This window comes from Poecilia reticulata, linkage group LG2 (assembly GCF_000633615.1).
Source record: "Poecilia reticulata strain Guanapo linkage group LG2, Guppy_female_1.0+MT, whole genome shotgun sequence".
NCBI classification, from domain to species: Eukaryota; Metazoa; Chordata; class Actinopteri; order Cyprinodontiformes; family Poeciliidae; genus Poecilia; species Poecilia reticulata.
The window spans coordinates 25,439,614-25,464,713 of record NC_024332.1 but is presented as its reverse complement, the minus strand read 5'-3'; the positions used below and the strand labels follow the sequence as shown (position 1 = coordinate 25,464,713).

At 37.2% G+C, this 25,100-nt stretch overlaps 2 protein-coding genes across 8 annotated transcripts in view; one reads left to right on the top strand and one right to left on the bottom strand.

The window, feature by feature from the left end:
* LOC108167039 (uncharacterized) overlaps window positions 1-24,964 on the top strand; it is an 84,076-nt gene extending 59,112 nt beyond the window's left edge. The window contains exon 4 of the mRNA XM_017309734.1: window positions 23,357-24,964. The gene's annotated coding sequence lies outside the window, so the exon portion shown is untranslated. The remainder of the gene's footprint in view (window positions 1-23,356) is intronic.
* kynu (kynureninase) lies at window positions 14,435-22,632 on the bottom strand. 7 transcript variants are annotated; one of them, XM_008397484.2, is made up of 16 exons: window positions 22,244-22,629; window positions 21,539-21,716; window positions 20,613-20,796; window positions 19,790-19,978; window positions 19,591-19,711; window positions 19,437-19,519; window positions 18,444-18,505; window positions 18,295-18,366; window positions 17,521-17,595; window positions 17,290-17,436; window positions 17,056-17,154; window positions 16,809-16,882; window positions 16,648-16,700; window positions 16,117-16,202; window positions 15,800-16,030; window positions 14,435-14,671 (listed from the first exon to the last, which is right to left on the bottom strand). In XM_008397484.2, the coding sequence occupies exons 4-16, from the start codon at window positions 19,956-19,958 to the stop codon at window positions 14,552-14,554; spliced, it is 1,392 nt and encodes a 463-aa protein (XP_008395706.1). In that variant the 5' UTR covers window positions 19,959-19,978; window positions 20,613-20,796; window positions 21,539-21,716; window positions 22,244-22,629; the 3' UTR covers window positions 14,435-14,551. The 7 variants fall into 7 exon arrangements, with proteins under 7 accessions (XP_008395706.1, XP_017165160.1, XP_017165157.1 ...); XM_017309671.1 differs by having other exon boundaries at window positions 21,539-21,723; window positions 22,431-22,629; XM_017309668.1 differs by having other exon boundaries at window positions 22,431-22,629.
* Window positions 24,965-25,100: the final 136 nt, after the last annotated feature.

The window sequence follows — 25,100 nt, the reverse complement described above, 5'->3', positions numbered from 1 at the left end:
TTTGACAGACCTGACCTCCCCTGCTGGGGTTGGAGGGATTACCGGGAACAAAAGGTGGCCCAGGCGTCGCCGTGCCGATGCTTACGGCGCCGCGGACACGGATTAGGAGGAAATCTTCCACAGCCATCAGGAAATGATGCACAGACATAATGAACACGCTTTCATGAAGCAGGGAATGATAAATCTTCAGCAAGGCAGATTTCTGGATGTTTCTCTCTGTCTCTTAAAGCAGGTCAAAGGTCACCAGAGTCTGGTGCTTTTCTTTCCTTTGCTGTTTGTTGCTGAGTTTTGCGTTTTATTATCCCAGAGAGATTCATGACAAACCAACCTGCTGTCAGTTAGCTCCTGGACGGACGGACGGACGGTTGGATGGATGGATGGATGGATGGATGGATGGATGGATGGATGGATGTGTGAAGCAGTGAATCATAAATCTTCAGTTATGTAGATTTGTGAATGTCTCTCTTTTCTCTCTCTCTTAAAGCAGGTCAAAGGTCGCTGTAGTCTTGTTATATTTTTTCTCTCCTTTCTTTCCTCTGCTCTGTTTGTTGCTGAATTCCCCGTCTTATTATCCCACAGAGCCTCATGTCACCCCGTCCTGCTCTCAATTAGCTCCCAGTGCTCCCAGTTAATGGAACTTTTGATTGGAGGAACTCCAGTTTCCTGGTTGGCGGGTTGTTGACCTTCGTTCTTATCTGCCGTTGCAGGAAGACGAGTTGCTCTCTTGCTTTATGCAGCTGTCCCCTCTACAGTGTCTGTGTTTTGCCACATGGCAACCTGTGTTGTGCAGTTGTTGGTTGCCATCTCTGAAAGCAACAAAGATGTTTATGTTTTGTTTATGTGGAGAATCGTTAAAGTTGTCGGACATGTTGACCAACAGACTTTTCTAAAATTGCTGATATGTTACAATTAAAAAAATCAATCAAGTTTCGTTGTGTTGAACATTTTATCAACAAGGCAGTTCAAGTTGCTTTACATCATAAAAACATCAATAACAGAACCAACAATTTTACATCAAATATGTTGGGCAATGTTCCAGTTGTTATGGTTCAACAGCAACTCTAAGTTGGTGGGGTTTTAATGGTGGCTTGTGATGTGGGCGGTTGCCCAGGGTGGCATCAGAAAAGGATTACAAAATAAAATGTTTCTTCAGTTGTTTCCTGAACAAGTTGGCAACTACATGGAGTGAGTTTCCTTTAGTTGCTGTTGAATACTGTGGCTATTTATTCCTGCTGCAAAAAAAAAAATCAAGACAGTTGCCTGAATTTTAATTGGTTGGAGGGTGGAAGGGGGAGGGGCTTAAGGGGACACCATTCCTCCACGAACCACGACTGCATCATTCCATCCAACCATTTGTTTTTCCATCTGTTCATCCAACCATCCATCTGTTCATCCAACCATTTCTTTGTTCATCCAACCATCCATTTCTCCATCCAACCATCCATCTGTTCATCCAACCATCTATTTGTTCATCCAAACATCCGTTTGTTCATTCAATTAATTGTGTGTCCATCCCACGGCCGCCATCGGCCTCTCTTTGAACCCAGTCACAGAAGTCCGAACTCCTTCAGAGTGAGGAAGAGTTGTTCCTCTTCCTCAGGTCAGAGGTCAGTGAGTCTCTCCATCGTTCTGCCTGGACTCACCATCAGAGGCTGACATGAATCCTCAGCCTGCCAGGCATCTTCCTCCTCCTCCTCTTCCTCTGGAGCAAACAGTCACTGACTTCCTCTACAGCTTTTTGGCAGCCATGTTGGAGGCAACGTGACCAGAGCAAAACAGTGAATCGTCCCTGTAGTTCCAAAAGAACGGCTTCAGGTGGGATGATGCTGCCACTTCTTCTTCTTCTTCTCCTCTGTTTACCTAACGACGCGGTGAGGAGGAGGGGGAGAGTAAACAACACAAACAGCGAAGAAATGCGCCCTGACAATCTCTCCTTCCCTGCGGCGGCCGGATGCCAGAAAGGAGTTTGTTTCCGTCGGAGAGACGTTTCCCTGGAGATGTCAGGAAAAGAGAGAGAAAGAGAGGGAAAGAGAGAGAGAGACGACTGCAGGACAAAATGCTCCGGTCATGAGACGCTCGCTCAGAAATGGGTCAGAAATCACAAAACATCACTAATCTTTACAACTTTGTGTGTTTTTTGTTGGTGGTTGAAGCCAAAATACTTAAAAAGTTAAACAAACCTGGCAACAATTTCCACTTATCAAAATGAGTGGAAAGAGCTTAAAAGGGATAAAATTGTTTGTCCAACTTTTTATTTTTTTAAGTTACTTACAAATTATATAAAAAGTGATCTCTTCAGATCTGTTAGACTTTTGTTATGATGACCATTGTAGACAGAGAGAAAATACAATCTGAAATTTTAGTGAAAAAAAATAAAAATGTCAGAGAAAAAAACACAAAAAAGTCAAGATTTATTTCAGAAATGTTTGAGAAAAATTACCATTTTTGAGTTAGAAAATTCAGGAAGGGTTCAGTGACTGGAGGGCAACCGCAGTTTGTCCTTCCACTGAATTTTCCATTTAAATGATAGAACACAGCACATAGATCTCATTATTTTTGTCCCAGCCTTCTTGTGAAAAGGTGCACTTACTGTTTACTGGACAACTGTAAAATCTTTAATAGCCTTATTTGCCCTATTGCACTTTTTCCTTCCACTGAACTTTCCATTTATATTCTAGTAAATGGCATGATGTATCATTTTTGTACATTTTTTCCTGGCTCACCCTTCTTGTGGAAGAAATGAGGGACTGTTTCGTGGACAACTGTCAACTCATTTTAATCGTCTTGTTTATTAATTTCCAACCACACTTTTTTCTTCTACTGAACTTTCTATTAAAATGCTAAAAATACAGAATCCTGGACTTTATTTTCTCTCACTCTTCTTGTGGAAAGGTTCACTTACTCTTTTTGCTGTGTAGCAGTGTAATCCTATTGCAAAGTCTTATTTGCTAACTTCAAACTACACTTTTTCCATCCACTGAACTTTCCATTTAAATTGTGAACTAGGATACAGGATTATATGTCCTGTGGAAGTATTCAATGACTGGTGAACAGCTGCCAATTCCTCTTATGAAGTTCTGTTAGTTCATTTCCAACTATGTTTTTTCCTTCCTCTGAACTTTCTATTGAAATATGAGAATATAGAATTTTGTTTGTGCGTTTTTAGTTTTTTCAATATTATAATTAATAGAAGTATCTATTAGATTCTTCTATTTTCATTTGAAATTAAGTTCTTTCATTTTGATCAAATTAGTTCAGGTTTTGTTGAAGTTTTAAGGATTTTATCTTAGAGCTGCAGCTTTATGTCGTTTTTGCTTCTTAAAATGTGAAAACCTGCTCACACGTTTTCCTCTGGAGGACGAACTCTGATGTTTCTCAGTTTCCCTGAAACATTTCGATGTGATCAGAACAACAACAAAAAAAAAAATCGTCCCGAAGTTTCCCGTCGTCTCTGCGAAGCCGCTCGGCCCGCTCTGAATAATTCAGCGTCCGTCTGCTCCAACGCAAACAAACGGAATAAAACATGGACACAAATACGAACAAACGGCATCCCAAAGAAACAGAGAAGAAGAAGAAACCCGGAGCGCCCGGCGTTTTGGAGCGACAGTGTTTGACTAGCTGGACCAGACATCTTCCTCCTCCTCCTCTTCCTCAGCAGCGATGTGAGGCGAAGCCAAATTACATTCAGGACTACAAAGCTGCAAAACAATAACTGGGATCCAGCAGCAGCAAATTGCAGTAAAATCTGCGAGTCTCTTTCTGTGAATTATTAATGAGGAACAAACCTAAAAAGACAAAGCAGATATGAGCGGCGGAGAAAAACCGTAAAACCGTAATTACACCAGAGAAGAAGAGGAAGGGAGCCAGAAACTGGAACTCAGAGCGCCATGTTGGGAGAAGTTTTATTAGGTTTGCAGAAATAAGATGGAGACGCTGCAAAAACACAAAATATTACCAAATGTTTTAGTGCAAATATCTTTAAAATGAGACAAAACTTTTCAGCAACATATATTAGCTTGATTTAAGTGAATAATTCCTTAATATTATAAGTAAAATAATTATTTTTCATCAAATTTAATAAATTTACTGAAAACAAGCTGATGTTTTTAGCTGAAAAGTTGCCTCTAAGTTAGTTTTCTCTTGTTTCAAGCGTAATAAGATATTTGGACATTATCAGATAAAAAATACCTGAGAATGTTTTATGTTTTTGCGGTGTAGTAGTTATAGTATTCACGTTTTTCTGTGTTTAATCAGAAGAGTCAAGAGTAAAATTAGATGGAAGGTAGAAATAGTTCAGCTTTACACTGAAAAAACACAAATTCTTATCAAATATTTTCTCTTTATTTTCTTGCGCAAATATATTAGTACAGTTGAAACAAGAGAAAAGTAACAACAATGACTTTTGGGAAAATATAGTTGCTTCTTTTTGGAAGTCAGTTCCTTAATCTAGTTAAAATAAATAATCTGCCAGCTCCTTTATCTTGCTGAAATGTTACTTATAAGTTTCTCTTATTTCAAGTGTGATGAGATATTTTCATTAAAAACTAGATCAAAATACATGGTAATGTTTTGTGTTTTTACAGTGTAGCTTCCAGCTCCATCAGGCCGGTTCTGGAAGGAATCGGGCTCAAAATGTTCAGAACCACCATGGAGAAACTTCAGGTTTCACAAGTTAAACGGGTCGACAAGTTAAAGGTGTAGGGACCCAGAAAATGAGCCAGAAATGTTTAAAATCTGAAAAAATACCAGAAAAATAGAAAAATTAAAGGCTAAATTTTGATGTAAAAATAAAAGGAAAATAAAAGGAAAAATTCAAATCTTATTACTAAATGAAAGCAATTAAATCAAAGAAGGACATGTCATTTTTAAATGTTTAAGAGATTTAATCTGATTTAGGATGGAAAAGTCACTTCTGATTGTTAATGTTTCTATTTTGATCATTTCGGCTTAAAAATCTGATTTTATTTTTCAGGTTTTCTATATTTAGTATGCTGAGATACTAAGAACAGCACAACTTTTTACATTTTTTAAATGTGTTTCTTCTTTGGTTATTCCTGTATCAGTTTTCAGCCTCGCATAATATAAATGTTACATTTTCAGAGAAATAAAATCTTTAAAGTTTTATTTTGCAAAGTTTTTTATTTATTAGTAAAGAAAATGTAAAACCATAGATCTACAAACACTGTTAGAAAATCTTAATGTTCTGTAGAAACACTAAGTTATTTTATTCATAAGTATAAGTTTAGGTAGTAAAACCAGCTTATTTGTGTATTTCATGTTTATTTTGAGTGTATTAATAAATTAGTTTTTCTCATTTTAAATTAGTGGATCAAAGTGATAAAAAAATGTTAGTAATCAAAAGGTACATGTTTTAAATTGAGTTATTTGTTAAATAACTTTATGATCTATGAAAAATCTGCCACAGTGTTTGCAATCATAAGTCTTATGTATGATTTTGAGTTCTTGTTTTTCAAATGTCTCATTTCTTAATTTTCTCCCATTAAACTTAATATCAATATTTAGTAGAATGTTGAAAGTTAGAAAAAAAGTAAATGTTACTCATCTTGATTGTTTTATTGCTTAATTATTTTGTATAAAATCAAACGCTTAACTTTAACATAAACAGTATCTTTTTACTTGTATTTCACTATGAATGTAAATTTCTGCTAAATTAATGACTATTGCAGATATTTAAAATTTGCATAAAAGTAATTTTTGCCATCTTAAACATCTGTTGTTGCTAAATCAACCAGATTAAATAGTTATATAATTTTAACTTTAACAGTAAATTTAAAGTCATGTAGTGATCAGCTGTCAGTCTTTAATAACACTAAAATCAACATGTTTTAAAATGTTTAAATTAAAAGTTGACATTTATCTAAACAATCCAAAACATATTTACTACTAGCTAACATTTGTTTTGCAACTTTCTCCAACGTAAAACCTGTTAAACGTTATTTTTGCATTTATTTGTAATTCTAAAAAAAAGTCTAAGCAGCAGTAAGTTGGATTTCAAAATAAAACTAAATACAAAAAAAAAAATTTGTAAATGAATACAAAAAGTTACATAACTTTTTCTAAACGTTTGTCATCTCTGGTAATTTTTCATGACTTCTTGGTGTAGTCACACACACGCACGCACACACACACACACACACACGCACGCACGCACGCACGCACGCACGCACACACACACACACACACACACACACACTCTCTCTCTCTCTCTGGCCCAGTTCCTCTGCTCACAGCAGGCAGCCACGTCCCTCAGGGATCCAGAACCAACCAGAGAACCGACGGTGGAGGAGTGTGTGAGCAGCTGGACCTCCGTCACTAAGTGTGTGTGAGTGAGAAAGAGGAGGATGAAACGAGGTCGATCAGCTGATCTGCAGAGATGTTCTACTGTATTTATGCTCCATTTCCTCAGCGATCTGATCCTGGATCAGTGGTTACTGGCGTCTGATCCTGTCCTGGTTCTCCATCATTTTTATTTGTACAAATATCTGAACTGATTTTAATGGAATACAAATCATTTATTTGGGTTCTGTGGAGTCCAGTTGATCAAAAAGTTCAGACGGATTGGTTCTGGAGTGTTTGGGATTGACCTTTGACCTAATGCAGCTCTTATTAAGTGCTTCTTGTTGAGGTTAAAGGTCACAATGATCTGCATTTGTCTCCCTGATGGATGCTGCTGCTGCCGTCATTTGTGTTTCCTGGTGTTGTTCTGCCCTCTAGTGGCGGATTGGTGGAAATGCAGCTTCATTCGAAGCCTGGTTTTAGATTTCAATTTATTTATTTATTTTAATTAGCCTTGCATAATATTTCTAATATTCAGTTGGCTTTACAATGATTTTACTCAGCCTGAGCCTTTTATCACCACAACCTGAGTTTATTTGTCTTTGACAAATTATAGATACTTCTATTAATTATAATATTGAAAAAACTAAAATCACACAAACAAAATTCTATATTCTCATATTTCAATAGAAAGTTCAGTGGAAGGAAAAAACATAGTTGGAAATGAACTAACAGAACTTCATTAGAGGAATTGGCAGCTGTTCACCAGTCATTGAATACTTCCACAGGACATATAATCCTGTATCCTAGTTCACAATTTAAATGGAAAGTTCAGTGGATGGAAAAAGTGTCTTTGTCTTTAAGAAAGTATTAAGAAAGAACTAACCTTTCTGAAAGGTATAGGAGCTTGTTTGAGATCAGTAATACCTGAGTCTAGAGGAAAAATCTCTTATGGTAAGTCAACTAATCTACCAATGGCACTAGTGTTTTTTGTAAATGAATATCAAGCCATCATTTCCTTAAAATCTCTTGGTAAAAGTTTCTCTAAAGTTATTTTTGTGTTATTAAAAGTGTACATATGTATTTGCACTAGAAACTAAACAAAAAAAATACTTTGATAGTTGTGTTTTTACAGTGTTTAGGTCTGACAGTCACAAACGTAAACCAGTGTAAACCAATCATTGACTCTACTGGGACGTTAACTGCTTCCAGTGGACCAGTTAAAGTCCACGGCCTTTTCTGACCCTCCTCTTTCTCGTCAGGGAGCTCAAGGTCGGCTCTCGGTTATTTTCGGTTCGTCTTCGCTTTGATCCGTGTTGCAAAACGACAAGGTAACGCAACTCTGAGGGGGTCAGCTGTGTAACAGGACCGCTGCCACAGATCAGGGAGGAAAAGGAAATCAATCCCGGCTGACAGATACTGAGCTGACATCATAAACGCCTGATGCTCACAAACAAACGCCCAAGCTACAAATATAGTCGCACGCGCTCAGCGCAGCCGTCTGTCGGCTCTGCTTTGTGTCGTCAAGGAGCATCAGAGAGACGCAGTGTTGCTACGGTTTTTACTAACAAATCAGTGAACAGCGAGGGTGGAGAATCAGACAATGAGGGAACAGGAAGTGGTTTTATTGAAACAGAGTCATAATGTTTGTATTTGAAATAGGACCTTTAATGTGAAATGTTGTTATATTTCCATTTAGAAGCGTAAAAGCAGTAGAGCTTTTAAACTAGGCAACTGGTTGTTTTTAGGTGGTAAGTTAATGTTTGTTTGTTATTTGGAAAATCAGCTGTCTCCAAATTCTCCTGATTGGTCAGTGCCACTGTGATGTTACCTAGCAACACAAGCCGAATTCCAGCATGTTTGGTCAGCTGCACAAGGCTGCTTGAAAAGAGAAGTGTGTAGTTGTTGATTTACCATTCAAAAAACCATTTTCTGTAATCCTACTAGCTGTGCAGGAAACTCCATTTCTGCTTGTCTAAAATGTACAGGTGTGTAACTGTGCATCTGTTTGCAGCCATTTTCACGTCAATATCTCCACGTTCCTATTAGTACGATGTAAATTGCTTCACTGCATTTAGAAGATCAGCTGGATTTTATTTATGCATTTTATGAGTCGGTTAAACTTTGTAATACATTTTTAGTAAATTGTTGGAATTGCCAAATGTAACAGAGTTAAATGAAGAATCTTTTATTGTCTTTGTGCAGACTACAGGGTGATCAAAAGTAGTTGAGGAAACATTTAACTTTATTTTGACATTAGACAAACTGTTACTGTAATGTTAGCTTAAAAACTGTTCTATGTATATTTGTATTTTTACTTTGGATTAATAGATGTAGTAATGGCGCATCTCTAAAATATCTGAAATAATCAGAAGTTAATGCAGCTTATGAAGCTCAAACCAAATGCTACTGAAGCTGTTATTGCTCGTCCATTGTGGTGAACCTCAGGGCTGTAGTTTGAGTCCTTTGCTGTTTTTAATGTATTTTCTCTCTGTTGTTGGCGTCCTCTAAACATTTAAAGTTATTTTACATGTTGAATTGATGAGAATGGCCTGGGACTTTTCCAGTTTGGCTCCTTTGTTTTGAAGGTGGTAATGAAACGGGCCGGCCTCCTGCTGGGTTCCTTTGGGCGTGTATCTGTGGTCAATCAAAGCCCAGTCAACGAGGCTTCCGGTCTTCCTCATGGGGGGTTTTAGTTGAGGTCGAGAGGCGACAGATTTCTGACAAACATGCCATCTTTGTAATTATCCAGAAAGCAGCAGATGAAACATTAAACACCGAGCGCTGATGACAATCAAAACATGTCATTTGTTGTCAATTATTCATGACTTTGAAGAGTCTGAAGGACTCATTAGTATGGAAATCAGCTACCATGCTAACAAGGTTGTAGTATCTGACTCCAGTTCATGTGTTTTGTCTTCTTTGAGGTCCATATTTTCATTACTTTATCTTTTTCTACTTGTACCTCCAACAAACCCTGAAACAAGCAGCTTTGATGAAACTGTCACAGCTTCAACTTTACCTCCAACAAACCGAGCCAGCCAAAACTAATCCAGTGCAGCTTCTGTTTGACCATCTCCTCCCTGCACCTCACTGTTTTATTAACATTGCAGCAGAGCCACTTCCGGAGCAGTTGGTGACGTTCTTGTCTGTACCTTTTCATGCTTTCCTTGCTTTGCAATTAATTAAAGGGATGAAAAGTCTGGTGGTCAGCTGTCAAATCAGAAAGACATGAACTGGCAAAAGGAGCTGGAGGCCATGGATATCTGATGTTCTGAATTCTCATTCAAGCAGAATCGTTTTTACCTGCCAGCTGCTCCAAGCATGGTGTTTTACAGCTCTGTGTGTTTTAAGATCCAGGAATAAGGTCTGAGCTGGAGCTTTAAGCAAATATCTAAGGTTCTAGAACCTTTGGTTAGTACAAACAGCTAGATCTATATTAGAGTCCAAAAATCTGTTTAATGATAAGTAGTTGCTGTCTGTTAGCTAAAAGTACTAACAGATAGCAACTACTGTCTGTTAGTACAGTAGTTAAAAGTACTTTTATGGCGTTCCCTAGGCATGAGTTCTTGGGTTACTATTTGTTTTGGTCAGGAAGTATCGCTGTTGTCAGTGATGAATACTTCTATAGAATAAGCAGGGGTGAAAGTAAGGGTGTACGGCAGGGTACTGCGTACCCCTAAAAGATTTAGCGGGGATACGCAGTACCTGCAAGAGAGGAGCGGCTTTCTGCTGTAAAAAATCAGTGCTTTCACTGTGCAGCCGTGAGTTCACCAACTAATCAGCTGTGACTGGTTAGTTTTTCAAGAACAATCTAAAACACGACTTAATCAGTTAAAAAATACCTTTTTTCTCATTTCATATTGTTTCGGAACTGTTCGTGCTTTACCATAGCAGGGGTGCGATATGTCGATCGTGGAAGGTTTTGAGTTGATCTCGGCATTAGGAGACAAACTGAACGCTGCAGGACGCTGAGAGCAGCACGTCCTCCTCTGACTGGCTTAAAACGTTCATAACTTTATTAAAGAACAACAACTAAAAAAATCAACAAAACATGTTTAAATTAATGACCCAACGAACAATCTCAGTGATTATTGTTTCAACAAGGTGTTGCGCAATTCTGTGCGTTTCGGTTCCATTACCAAAATAACCAGCAAAGCAGGAATTTAAAATGAACTAATCAACTACCGCTGTGTTCATGAGAGGATTATTAATAATGCAAAATAAATATCAACCCTGCAAACCTAATATCATAACGGACTGAATGTTTTGTTTTTAACACAATCTCGGGTCGGCTTGTGGAGCGCAGGCGGTTGCCATGGCAACGGGTGTGRTTAAATGAGAGAGGGAGAGAGAGAGAGTGCAAGTGGTTTAGAGTTGATCATCTGTTCGGGTTGTTTTCCTTCACATCACAGCCGCTGTAGTTTCTGAACGTTCAATAAACGAAAAACTTGGACTAATTATCTTGTTCTTTGTGACTATAAGTCATTTACAAGAAACATCAAAAATAAGAATGTATATATTTTTCATTAAGTATTTAACAAACAAATGGCTTCTACTTCTAATTATGTTAAATTAATTGTCTAATATAAAAAAATAGTTTGGTGCTGTCGGGTTCAGAGTCTGAGAGGCTTTTCCTTTATCAAACAATTTTTTGCAGCTTATTTAGTGGAAATATTGATGTTGATGAGACTTAATGATAACCTTTTTCAACCTTTATAGCTCCACTGTTATACAGGTCCTTCTCAAAAAATTAGCATATTGTGATAAAGTTCATTATTTTCCATAATGTAATGATAAAAATTAAACTCATATATTTTAGATTCATTGCACACCAAGTGAAATATTTCAGATCTTTTATTGTTTTAATGCTGACGATTTTGGCATACAGCTCATGAAAACCCAAAATCCCTGTCTCAAAAAATGAGCATATTTCATCCGACCAATAAAAGAAAAGTGTTTTAATACCAAAAAAGTCAACCTTCAAATAATTATGTTTAAGTTATCCACTCAATACGTGGTCAGGAATCATTTTGCAGCCTTCAATGCGGCATGGAGGCAATCAGCCTGTGGCTCTGCTGAGGTGTTATGGAGGCCATGATGCTTCGATGGCCTTAAGCTCATCCAGAGTTTTGGGTCTTGGTCTCTCAATTTTCTCTTTACAATATTCCACAGATTCTCTATGGGGTTCAGGTCAGGAGAGTTGGCAGGCCAATTGAGCACAGTAATACCATGGTCGGTAATACCAGTGGTTTTGGCTCTGTGAGCAGGTGCCAGGTTTGTGCTGAAAAATGAAATCTTCATCTCCATAAAGCTTTTCAGCAGATGGAAGCATGAAGTGCTCCAAAACCTCCTGATAGCTGCTGCATTGACCCTGCCCTTGATAAAACACAGTGGACCAACACCAGCAGCTGACATGGCTCCCCAGACCATCACTGACTGTGGGTACTTGACTTCTGGCCTTTTGGCATTTCCTTCTCCCCAGTCATTGATTTCTGAATGATTTCCAAAATTTGCTTTCATCCGAAAAAAGCACTTTGGACCACTGAGCAACAGTCCAGTGCTGCTTCTCTGTAGCCCAGGTCAGGCGCTTCTGCTGCTGTTTCTGGTTCAAAAGTGGCTTGACCTTTAACCTGGGGAATGCAGCACCTGTAGCCCATTTCCTGCACACGCCTGTGCACGGTGGCTCTGGATGTTTCTACTCCAGACTCAGTCCACTGCTTCCACAGGTCCTCCAAGGTCTGGAATCGGTCCTTCTCCACCATCTTCCTCAGGGTCCGGTCACCTCTTCTCGTTGTGCAGCATTTTCTGCCACATTTTTTCCTTCCCACTGAGGTACCTTGATGCAGCACTCTGGGAACAGCCTATTCGTTCAGAAATGTCTTTCTGTGTCTTGTCCTCTTGCTTGAGGGTGTCAATGATGACCTTCTGGACAGCAGTCAGGTCAGCAGTCTTACCCATGATTGCGGTTTTGAGTAATGAACCAGGCTGGGAGTTTTTAAAAGCCTCAGGAATCTTGCAGGTGTTTATAGAGTTACTTCATTGATTCAGATGATTGAGTGAATTGTTCGTTCAGAGAACCTTTTCATGATATGCTCATTTTTTGAGACAGGGATTTTGGGTTTTTATGAGCTGTATGCCAAAATCATCAGTATTAAAACAATAAAAGACCTGAAATATTTCAGTTGGTGTGCAATGAATCTAAAATATGACAGTTAAATTTTTATCATTACATTATGAAAAATAATTAACTTTACCGCAATATGCAAATTTTTTTAGAAGGACCTGTACACACATAAAAACATCATAATGCAAACATTAAAGAATAGGTAAAAACTGACTATACTTAATGTGTTTCCTTCATTCCTTGAAGAGGTTTTTCTTATAGTTTCAATGTACATTCTTGCTCATTTTAATGGTAATCTTACCTCTGGACATATATAAAGATATGTCTAAATATGCTGCTATGAAACTACCATATTTTAACATAATTTTGTCAGAAGACACAAGTTGCCCTTAAAGACTTTTCACTGAAGGTTGCCGTCGGGTGAAATCAGATGTCACGCCATTCTCCTACATTTGGCTTTAAATTCAACATCTATTAAAGCCTCTTTAGCCTTCAATCCAATTTGATACATCAGTTACTGTTATACATTGTGTTTGTTGTGCCACTTATTTGAATTTCATGTTGCTTTACTTTGCCAGCCCGGTTTAAGATTTTTAAGTGTTTTACAAGGAAAATGTATCACATTCTCTTAGGTTGATAAATATATTGCGGTCAAAATATAGTTTTAATTAAATTTTATGTAGTTTTGCTCCATTTCAGTGTCTTCTTTGAAAGAAAAGCCGCTGATCCAGTGGTGCAAGTCAAACTTTGTAGCCTGTTTGTAGCCTCACTTTTACTCTCCGTTCGGGTAAACTTTCAACTTCCGTGTGACTTAAAAAAATAAAACAAGTTAAAACAATTTCTTTTTTTGGAGGGAGTCTAAACACTTTATCTCAGGGGTGCCCAAAGTGGGTCCTAGTGGCCCGGCATCCTGCATATTTTAGTTTTCTCCCTGGTGGTAGTAACAATCTCCTCAGCAAGTCAATGTTCTCCTGAGGCCTCTAATGAGCCATCATTTGATGCAGGTGTGCTAAACCAGGGAGAGAACTAAAACATGCAGGACGCTGGGCCACTCGGACCCACTTTGGGCACCCCTGCTTTATCTCAATACATAAGCAGAAACGAGAAACAGAAACCCATTAAAATTGTTTTAAATCTTACCTGTATAACGTTTGGGGTCACGGTGACAGATTCATTGTTCCCACTTTTCCTCGCTGAAATGCGGCAACTGTCGTCACTGTAGGTCCGTGTACGTTCAGGTGTTTTTTTTTCTTCGTTTGAAACAAAAAAATTAAAGAAACGAGCTTTTTCATTTATTGAACCAAAATGAAAAATTGGATAACAAACAAAACTGTTATTGGATATCCAATTTCTCGCACTAAACGAATGTGAAACTGTTCACGAAAAACCTCTTCCTGGGTGGAAGGATCTTTTTTTTTTTAAGAGTGGAAGGATCAGGAAGCAAGAAAAGTTTAGAACAGCATCTTTCAGAATGAAGCTTCAGGTTAATACTAAAAAGAATCAAGGTAAAAGATTAAAGTTAATGCTAATGGATAAAATAATCAAATTAATACTTTTATCTTTTTATATATAGAATCTGAGCAAAGGGAAAAAGTCACTCTAATAACTAGTGAGTCTGAACAAATGGTTAACTCAAATCAAGCGAACTACTTATGCTAATAGCTAATAGAGTCCACCTAATCAACTAATCTGAACCTTGTCTGAGCTAGCTAAAATCTGCAGTCTATTAAACAGCTGACAAACTAATAGCTACTTAATATCCAGACTTCTATTTGTTATAATCAAGCTGAGTTTAGTTTTTGTATATATAAATAAGTCATTCATCTCAGTTTAAGAGTAATTAAATATTAGCATATTTACCCTCTTCATAAAACAAAACTCAGTAGTTCTTTTAGATTTCTAGCAGTGAAAGAACAACTTAGTTTAAACAAGTTTAAATGGGACAGAAACTGAACCTGAATCAGGCAGTGATTCTCTTTTGTACTCATTGAATGATCAATCGGAGCAGACTCGGGTGTTTTATCATTGGTTTAATGACATTAATGACAAGATGGTTGCATATCGACAGAACTTTGCAGCACACAGGGTTTGATTAGGTTGCTGAAGTTGTTTTCTTCTTATTTCAGGTTAGCTTCTGCTGGCAGTCAGAGCTTTTCCCAGTGTTTCAATGAAGCGATGCACGTCCCTGAAGGAGTTGTAGAGCGGCACCGGAGCCACTCGCAGCACACTGGGCTCTCTCATGTCACACTGCAACAGGAAAAAGGCTGTTCAGAAAAAAATGTTTAGCTTCAGATTTTAAAAAAGTAAGAAGAATTTATCTTGGACGCCACAGTAATCAGAATTTTAATTTCATATAAATACATAAGAGTTTATAGAACCTTTCAAATAAAATAAACATGTTTATTAATACAAAAAACTAATGTGAACAGTGACATGTACAAAATACTTAGTAACTATGCCAAGTTTCACATAATCATTACCTTATATGTTTCAGAAATGTAACAAACTCATATTTCCAATCTCTGAAGTCTATTTTTTCTGAAAAATTAATCTACCAAGGAGCAAAAAGTGGGGAGGTACGATGCATGCTAGGGCCAATGTAGATAGAAAAACAGGAGTGAATTTCTACCTAGAAAAATGCAAGGCCATGAATAAAAAATTTAAATTAACCTCAGAAATTTTTATTTTTGGAGTTTGAAAAGTCAAAACATTTGCTAGAAAAATCTAATATTTTGAGATTAATTTGAGAGACTTTCTAAAAAAACTTCCTTTAAACCTTTTTTGGTCTACAATGGCCCTAATAAACTGTTGCAAGAGTAGCAATAGTTCATAATATTGTTCAAATAAAAGCAAAAGTAAATACAGTGCAGTAAAACTACTCCTATAAGTATCTTTTTTACCCCCCAAAAATGTATTCAAGTAAATGTAACTGATACCACCCAACTCTGAACATAGACAACAAAATTTGTATCTATTCTTGTTGAGAAGCTTAACATGATCTATTGGCATGTATTAATTAATCATAATTTAGCTAACATCCAACAGCATAACTCAACTTACTCTGTTTGGTAATAAACTTTAAAGTTCTTTCCCTACTGCTGATCTGCTGCCATGTTTCTAACGCATGGCGTGTCGCTCTGCACAGCAGCAGTTTGTCTCCGTCGCTGACCGCTGGTGTAAAACCAGTAGGAGAATCTTAGCGCTCATGTTACGTTTAAAGGCGGCTTGGAAAAACACGTTACAACATGTTAGCAACGAATTAAACAGTTGTAAAAAGAGCAGGCGCCCCTACTGTATGAAACTGAAATAGGAATAATAGAAAGATGGTCATTCTGAGTTAAAAACAAGCAAATAGCTTCCAGGTGAGGTGCTTACAGCGACTCCTCTCTTCTCCAGCTCCTGGAAGACTCTCCGGATCGGGATGGAGAAGGAGAGCGACAGCTGGCAGCCCCTCTGCTGGGGGTCAGAGGGCGTGAGGATTTGGACGTAGGCTTTGTGAGGCTGGGCCGGGTCCTCTGTGTAGTACTCTTTTATCAGGTACTCCAGGTACCCGGTCAGGAGTACAGACTTCCTCCGCAGCGACTGCATACTTGCCTTGTTAAACACCTGGAACATTTTATAGGCAACTTTAAAAACAGCTAGTTTTTACTCAAAACATAAATCTACAAAATAAGTCCTGTAAAGTTCAATACTTCTAGGCTGGCCTGTAGAGGGCAGACAAGAAGAATGGGCTGATTTGACAGTCTGAAGCCGCTCACTCCGGGCTGCAGCTCCATCACTGGGAACAGAAAACAGTAGAAACATACATTAACACAACACTGATGGAAGAGGATTAGGACCACTGAAAAAGAAGTATTCTGAGTTTAACCTCAGAAAAAAAAATCTGAATTCACAGATTAAATTCAGGAAACTGTGATTGAAGTCAAATCTGAGGAAAAAAAATTCTAAATTTTGAGAAAAATTCATAATTTTAAGAAAGAAAGTCAAAATATCGCGTTTAAAATCAGAATTTTTTTTCCCCTGTGGCCCTAATCCTCTTTTGTATAAGTATTTTTCAGTCAGGATGCCTATTTTTATTGAATGAAATAGGATTTTCCTCCCACAGTCATCATGTAATGAATGTGGCCATTTTCTGGGATCATGTAATACCAAAAATGGCCACAAGGCGGGAGCAAAAAGCCAAACTTTACATAAACTGTGTTTAGATAAAGTGAAAGGTTTACTGTTGGTCATCCTAAAGCGAGTTGCCAGGTCATGACCCCACCATCCTAACAGCCTGAAGGACACACAAATTACAAAATTAAAGTGACAGGCCGTCTTTATTCTAATTGGCCTATATGTTACCTATATGAATTAAAAATAAATTTGTTGTTGTGTTACTCACGCCGGTTTGATGGTGTCTTTATGTTTTTCGTGAATGAACGCCCCGGCGAGGCCGCCAGCACCTGAATTCAGATACTATAGAGCCAAAACACAATCATCATCATCATCATCATCATCATCATCATCATCATCATCGTCATCGTCATCGTCATCATCATCATCATCATCATCATCATCATCATCATCATCATCATCATCATCAACAGTTTTCTTTTACTTCTGTCTGATTCAGGCTCTGTTCAGCAGACCTTATAGGAGCACCAGCAGGCGAAGTCAACATCCCAGTCATGCAGCTTCAGATCTGCGTTTCCCACTGCATGGGCGCAGTCAAATCCAACAAAACAGCCCTGATGATGCACAAAAACATACAAGACTCAGTTAGCTTTTCATTTAACATCTCTAATATCCAAATGAAATATGATGGGGAATCAAAAAGAAAAGGGATCTGAACTATTTTTTTTTAAAAAAAGGTTCCCTGCTACCTTTTTGTGGCCAGCCTTGGTGATGGCGTCCATGTCAAACAGCTGACCGGTGTAGTACTGAACCCCAGGCAGCATCACCATGGCGATGATGTCACCTTCTTTCTCGATGGCGTCCAGGATGTCCTCAGTTCTCAGGGTGTCTTCACCCTCAAGAGAGAGAGAATAAGATTATATTTGTGAGAACTCATGACTAAATTGGCCAGTTTCTGGTGAGAGGTGTTCTGGACGTACTGGTCTGGGAGACAGCATCAGCATGCTGCTCTCGGGTTCAAATCCTCGCAGGCGGATCTGAGACTCGATGGCATACTGAGAACAGAAGAAAAATATCACAATGAATTGTCTGAAAGTACAGCTTAAAAAAACACTACGATGGCGTATTACGGCCATTATAGATAGAAAAAAGAACATTTCTGTAAAAATACTGTTCTAATTTTTAGATTATTACACTTCTTAACACTAAAACTAAAATACTTGCAAGAAAAAATCTCAGAAATTTTGAGGTTACGGTAATCTCAGAAATGTTTACTTTTGTAGAAGATCTAATTTTTAAAAAATTACCAAGAAAAATACTCAGAAAAGTCATGCCATAAACATCAAGCAAGGTTTTATTCAAACATTCTTGGGCACACATATCTAAGTTTTAAAACAAAATTAAAATTTCTGTTGCTGGAAATTAACTAAAACATTTTATAGACCAACAAAAAAGAAAACAATAAAGTTAAATACTAACAAACATTAACACAAAATGTCATAGTAATATTACATGTTTAATTTATTGTTGTCCAGGTAAAGCAGAAAACATTCATAATAACATTAGTTTTGTGTTTTTGATCAGAGAGAAAAACTCATTTTGGTCACTGAAGAATTTCAACTTGGGCCATTTGGACACCACTGTGTTTCCTGCTGCCAACTGTTCATTACTCYAGTTTGTTTTGGGCTTTTTATTGTAATTTATTCAATGTAACAGAGCAGAAGTTAACAAAGGAGAGTTACAGACATACTCACGTGATCTGAAGGGAAGGCTTTGCTCTCCAGAAGGATTTTGTGTCTAGTTGGAGTCGGTTTGTAGAAGGACAGCTGCAGAGCGACACCATCAAATGACACAACTTTTCCACTTAACCCTTTACATTAGATACATTTCTGCAAGGCGTTACCATTAGGAGATGCAGATTAACCGTCAGGCCGTTCATCAGAGCAACCTCCCCGCTTTTAGCCCCTGGCATGAAACAAAATGTTCTTATTAGTTCCAAGTTGGTAAAAGCTTAGATAATCAAGGTGCTGTCAATACATTCAGAAAACACAATGATGAGAAAAAGATGTAAACATTTAGAAAACAAATGAAAACTAATGTAGAGTTCCTGAAAAGTTTGAGTACATTTATTGGTTTAAACGGATCTGGTCAGTCAGTGAGTTCAGGGTTTCTGTCTGGTCACTGACCTTCAGACTCTATGAAAACAGACTGGAGGCACAGATGTAACCAACAAAACTATAGATATAAAACCACAGAACTTGCCTGGTGCTTCACGGCTTCATGTGCAGAAGATAGAGGTTGAGTTTGCTTTGAGATCAGTGTTACTCTTTGGAAGTTATTCAGAACACAGTGTTGTAACTACATACAAACATCCTCACTTTAACACTAAACCTAAACGCATCTTTAAGAACTTTGGAAAAAGGAAAAGAAAAAAGAAAAAATATAGTTTGTAATTACTGAGAAAGGGAAACATTTTTACAAGATTTTCTTCTTCCTGCTCCCTTTTCACTCATGTTGAGTTACTGTTATCAGATAATGTGTTTGTACATTGATGGAATTTGTTAAATTGAATGAATAAACGTATAAATTAGTTGATTGAACATGTTTCTTTCATTGGACTTTCTGAACTAAACCCAAAACTGATTATTTTTACTAAACTTCCTGACATTCTTACATCTGCCTCCCTCACCTTCTTCAAATCTCACAAAACTGGTGTCAAACATTTTTACTATTTGACACCTAATAAAAAAAAAAGAAATGCACTGGTTGTATTATGCCTCTTTCTTTTTTATTGAAGGTTGTCACTTTAAATTGCTGCTCTGTGTTTAAATCTTCATTTCTTCTTAATCTGTTTCAGTGTTTTTGGAGTTTTTTTTTGTAATTTTTCTGAACTCACCAACAATATTCGCCATAGAGTCTTCAATGTTGTTTTCTGCCCACGCCCAAGGTCTCGAGCCGACAGTGTGACCATGAATAGCTCTGTTTAAAGGACAGCAAGACAATGTGAATACAATACTTTACTAACAAAGCTAATAATGAAACAAACTAACATCTTAGCCCAGTTGTCCAGCTCCTCCTCCAGATATTTCCGTGCATTTTTGGGTTGCAGACCCAACGAGTTTCCACACAGGTAGATGCATTCTTGGCTCCCGTCCACTAGAGAGAGATCAGCTGCAGAGAGCAAAACTGAATCATCACCATATTCCACCTTCAGGTCAGCAGATCTTGAATGCAATATTTTCTACTCACTGGGGGGCAAATCTGCAATTTTGGGCACCAGGAAGTTTTCTCTGAGGTGCCTCAGTTTGTCATGTTTGTCAAAGTAATCGGCTACTTTCTCTGAGGTCAGACTGCAGTCCAGCAAGGAGGATACTCGTTTCACCGCCGCTGTGGGACTCAGGTCAAAAATGTCGTCCATCGGTGTGGGACCAGAAAACCCTAAAAGGTGAACCAAGAGAAGCAGAGGGTCACATGACCTGATGCATTAAAAAATGTCAACGACACTGCAAAAATAATTAAATCTTAGCAACTAATTGTGGTCAAGTTTCTTAAGATAACACTAACAAGTGACTTTTCAGCAAAACTGAGTTTATTTTAAGTCAATAATTCCTTAGTATTGGAGAAAAAGTCCCAGTTCCACTAGCAGATGAAAAGTTACTTGTAATCTGGTTTTTAATTATTTCAAGTGAAATATTATTTGCACTAAAACTAGAAAAGAATGAGAAGATTTTGTGTTTGCAGTGACAAAGTTTAATAATGTTTAAGTCATGTGCTGTACCACTGTTGGAAACAGTTCATGTTCTTGGTAAGTAAATAAATGAATTATAAGTAAGTAAAGAACGAAGGCTCCATTCATTCTGTTCAATGTCAATGCAATCTGACCTCAGATTACAGAGTATTACAACTCTATACATGCTGAAAAGTAAATGAACAGTTTATTAATGCACAAAAGCTGCTTGTTTCTTTGCTTCTATCTGATTCTGTGTTGTCAGTTTTTCTCTTATCTCTCTGAATGCTGCAACACAAATAAAATCATCTGTTTGCACTCTTAGAAGTGAAAGTTGTAACTTACTGCGGATCGGTGGGCTATAGGCGGGTTTCCTTTCTGCTGGCAGGACAGAGGCTGACTGAACCCTCGGAGACGCTCTTTACCCTCTCTGTGCTCACTCTCAGGTTAATCATTGCATCGATGAACTGACCTCCAGCTCCAGATAACAGCAAACCACCTCAACAAAACGCCTGGATCACATTCAGTCCTGCAACTGACACTTATGAAACATAATGCTTCCTCTTTCGTGTGGTTTCAGTTTTGAGTGTGAAATTTGAAGCCAACAGGGTGAACTTCCTCATAAAGAGCCAATCATAGCAGCAGCCAGTAGTTGACCGGATCTCAGCCAGACAGCAGGGATTTGGTCCCATTTACAAGCTGGGAATGTTGGTCTTTATGGAGCTTAAGGCACAAAGAGTCAAACACAAACTGCGTTCATGAGGCTGGACACAGTGTTTTCATCCAGTTTTCTTTTTAATCTGGATAGGATTAATTTAATAAACTCATTATTCATTAATCTTTAAATGTGCAATTAATAAAGACCTTTGGAAAAAAAGATTTACCCCTTCCCCACCAGAGGGCAGAAGAGGATATTCAAATTGTCTTCACTAATACTTTAAAGGGGCAGTTTTATGTTTTAACACAAATAAATAACTATGTTACATTCAGTTGTTATAAACATTATCTATCATATTGTAACCTTCCTAAAATAATATCCTAAATCATATTTTGCCAATAAAGAAACAAAAACCACTAAGCAAAAAGAGCATCAAATTACGAATGTTTTGGTCAGTAACTCAGGACTTGAGTAGTCCTTTTTTTAATCCAATATGTTGTTACTCTTATTTGAGTCATTTCTTGGATGGATACTTTCTACTTTTATGTGAGTAAAAAATATTTTAAAGTAATGCTACTCTCACTTGAGTACAATTTCAGCCTGCTCTACTCACCTCTGCACCACCCAGGTAGGCAAGAGTCTCTGTGTAATTCCTTCGCTGGAAAATCCAGATATTTCAAAGAGGAGTTCACAGAAGTTTCCTGAAGCAGCTGGCCAGTCAACCAGCAGGAATCTTCAGTGTGTCGTCCATCGGTCTGGCTCACCATCACACCCAAACTTCAACGCCACTTCTAGGGTCTCAAAGAAAAAAAACGTTTAAACTTTGGAGTTCAAACACCAATGAACTACAGTCCACAGTTTCAATATCATTTATAACTATTTTTATTAGTGTCTTGCTATAGCACTCAACTTTCTACAACAGAGGCAATGTTAAATTAAAATATAACTAAATGTTGTTTTGAAATGTTTATTTAATACCCTATACACCTGACTAGACTGAGAACAAAACCCTGATTTAACAAAAAAAATCAAATATTAGACTGCATTATATTACAAAACTGTGAAGTTTGAATATCAAGCAGTTTTCAAGCATTTTCTAGGCAAGTTTTCAAACTTTTCCACCACCACACAATGGTTAGTAAAATATTATTGTCACACAGCCCATTTTTTATATAATTAACCTTACGAACACATTTAAACTACGTAACATGAATTAAACATTAAACGTTTTCCAAAACACTCCAATTGGTTTTTAACTGACTTGTTTAACCGTTATAAGAAAGTGTCAGCCATAGACATAATATAAGAGACCTCATACCATGTCTATGGTGTCAGCTATCAGGTGGTTAACTAATGTAGTTATCTTAGCTAACCAACCTAGTCACATCTTTTTATCACGTATTCCAACTATTAAAACAGCTAGCAGTTGGTTAGCTAAGGTAGCCTACTGCCTAGCTGAGCTGTCGGTTAGCTACCACTTTTCCATCGCCATTAGCTTGACTCACCGGAGTTTCCGAAACATTCATTTTTTACACATGTCGTATTTTACTTTTTTCTTTCGTTATATCCTTTAATTTTGTCCGCGAGCTGTCTGTTGCTGATCACGGCTCCATTTCAGACGTAGATCTCTATGGACTTAAATTTGTTTCACAGTTATTCAATAAGAAAAAAGTAGTATTCAATCAAAAAAAATTTTGTCAAACAAAAAAATAGAGTTGTGATCAAAACTTTTGGATTTTGAAAAAAAAAAAAAAGTTTCAAACAAAAGATAATAATTTTCTCAATCAAACTGTAAGAATAAAAAAATGCTTTTATGCTCAAAAAAAGCTTGTAAAAGCTTTTTTATTTTATTTTTTTTTATTGAAATCACTATTTTTTGTTTGAAACTTTTATTTTTTGCATATCAGATTTTTTTGGTTGACAACCTAAGTTTTTGGTTGAGTCTAAATTTTTTTGGATGCTCCCTCTTTTTTTGGTTGAATTCAACATTTTTTGCTTGCGAATCTCACATGAACAACTTTTTTTCTTAGGGTTGGGGTTGATTTTTATCAGAGCTGGTCTTGCTTCTAATCTTGCCTTGAGTCAGGTTTCTCGTATTGCTTCTTTTTTGGTCCTTTGTTTTCTATCTTGTTTTGTGTCTGGTCTTGAGTGAGTTCTAGTCTTGGTTTGTTGTAGAATGTCAAGTATTACAATACATTGAGTCATAAATCAAATTGAAAATGTTTTAACTCCAAAGTTTGAAAACTAAAATGGTTGAAGTGTGCTGGAGCCTCAAACTAACACGCCTGACTCCTGCTGCATTCATCTTATTTTGCTTCCATAAGCAGGAGGACGTGTTGGTTGTGACTCAGACTGGAGGAACAATGTGGCTGCAAGATGTTTGCGGGCTCCCCAGCAGCTGACATGCCGCTCGCTCTTGTTGTTCCTGCAGTAAAACGAGGATGTGGGACATCTGGAAGCAGTCAGGAGTCCCCTCACGGACGTTTCTCTGGGCGCTGGAGTCAAACCAGGAGGTAGAAAACGTTCTCTCTGCTGACTTCAGGAGATCCAAGGGACAAGAGAATAAAATGAAATTAAATTATAATTGTTTGTCCACTAAGAAGCTTTTCTCTGCAGCAAATGTCTTACAAAGTCCAAAAAAGCAAACTGCAGCATAAACGTCACATCATGTTCTATTTAAAACATCTAATGAAGGAATTATGAAAGGAACCAAAGAATCTGGATTATTGACTTTTTATATATTTATTTAAATTTTTCTGTAAATCATTTATGGTGTTACAGATGCCTTTTATTCTGCTAAGTCAGCAGTTTGTTGCTGATGAAACTTTTATCAATGTGAGAATTTTCAAATTAAAGCTTTAGATGCTCCAACACGTTGCATTTTATTACTAATTAACATTTAACAAATTATTACATTAAACTTATAGATAAAATCTGTTTCCAAGCTGATTTTTGCTGGTAAAGTGAGATGGTAATAAATGTAGCATGTCTTTAGAAATCAGATTTATTAGCTTATCATATATATTTGTGTAAAACATGCTAATTATACTATTTGAAACAGAATTAAAGGGTTATTCTGGAACTCTTTGTCATAATGTGAATTGTTTTCATTAAAATTAGCAGAATTATTCAATTTTCTCGTTGTTTTTGAAGCTTGCAGGTCGTGTTTCTCACGGATCTCAGTGGAACGGCGAGTTCAGCACACCTGCTGCTGCATTCAGGTCTTTTATTTAGTGGAAAGGTATGTGTGTTCTCGCCCCCCTGTGGCCTCCAGCACCTGATATTTACCCCGGTCAGGAGGCTGACCCGCCCCCAACCCTCCTGCAGGGAYATCGGCTCAGTCACAAACCGCCTCCAATCACATGAGATGACTTCCTGTTTTTAAGAGTTTTACTAAATATAAAACCCAATGCATAGAAAGGAACAAGAAATTAGGACTAAACTACACCTAATTCCATTTTATCCTCATGTTTTTGCATTTTTCGGCAGCCAGGCAGAACGGACCGATCCGGACTGGATGAGAAACAGTCAAATATTTTGGCTTTTCTTAGTTTGACACCAGAACCGTTTCTGTAGTTTAGTCAGACAGCTTTTTGAAAAAAAGACACGTTGTACTTTCAGATAAATACGTACTATTTGAAATTTTGTCTCATTTTTAAAGGACCACCATTGTATTTATTCTTTAGAATTTAAAATAAACATCAAATTTTGCCAAATATGTGAATGGAAAGTGAACCTGCGTTTGGCTAAAAACAAAAAAGAAACAGCTTTTCTTCTAAATTTACATAGTATAAAGTTAAGATAGTTTGAGGAAGGTCCAAAGAGCCACTTAAATCAGTAAAGAGGTAAAATGTTAGTTCTACAATACATTTGAGTTAATATTTATCTGAAATGATAAGGTTTGTTTCTTTAAAAGTTGAGTGGACAGACTAAAACGTTTATCTTTAGGTTGTGAAGTTTGCAGACCCCTGGCCTGATACTAAATATTTTTAATGTAGATTCTAGTATAAATATCTCAGTAAACTTAAAATAAGACTGAACAAACTTCTAAGTAACTTTTCAGTAAGATATAGTAACTTATTTTGGGTCAATTATTTAATAACGAAATCAATTTTTTTTAAAAATTATTGACTTACAAGCTCATATAACCTCCTGAAATGTTAGTTATGAGGTTT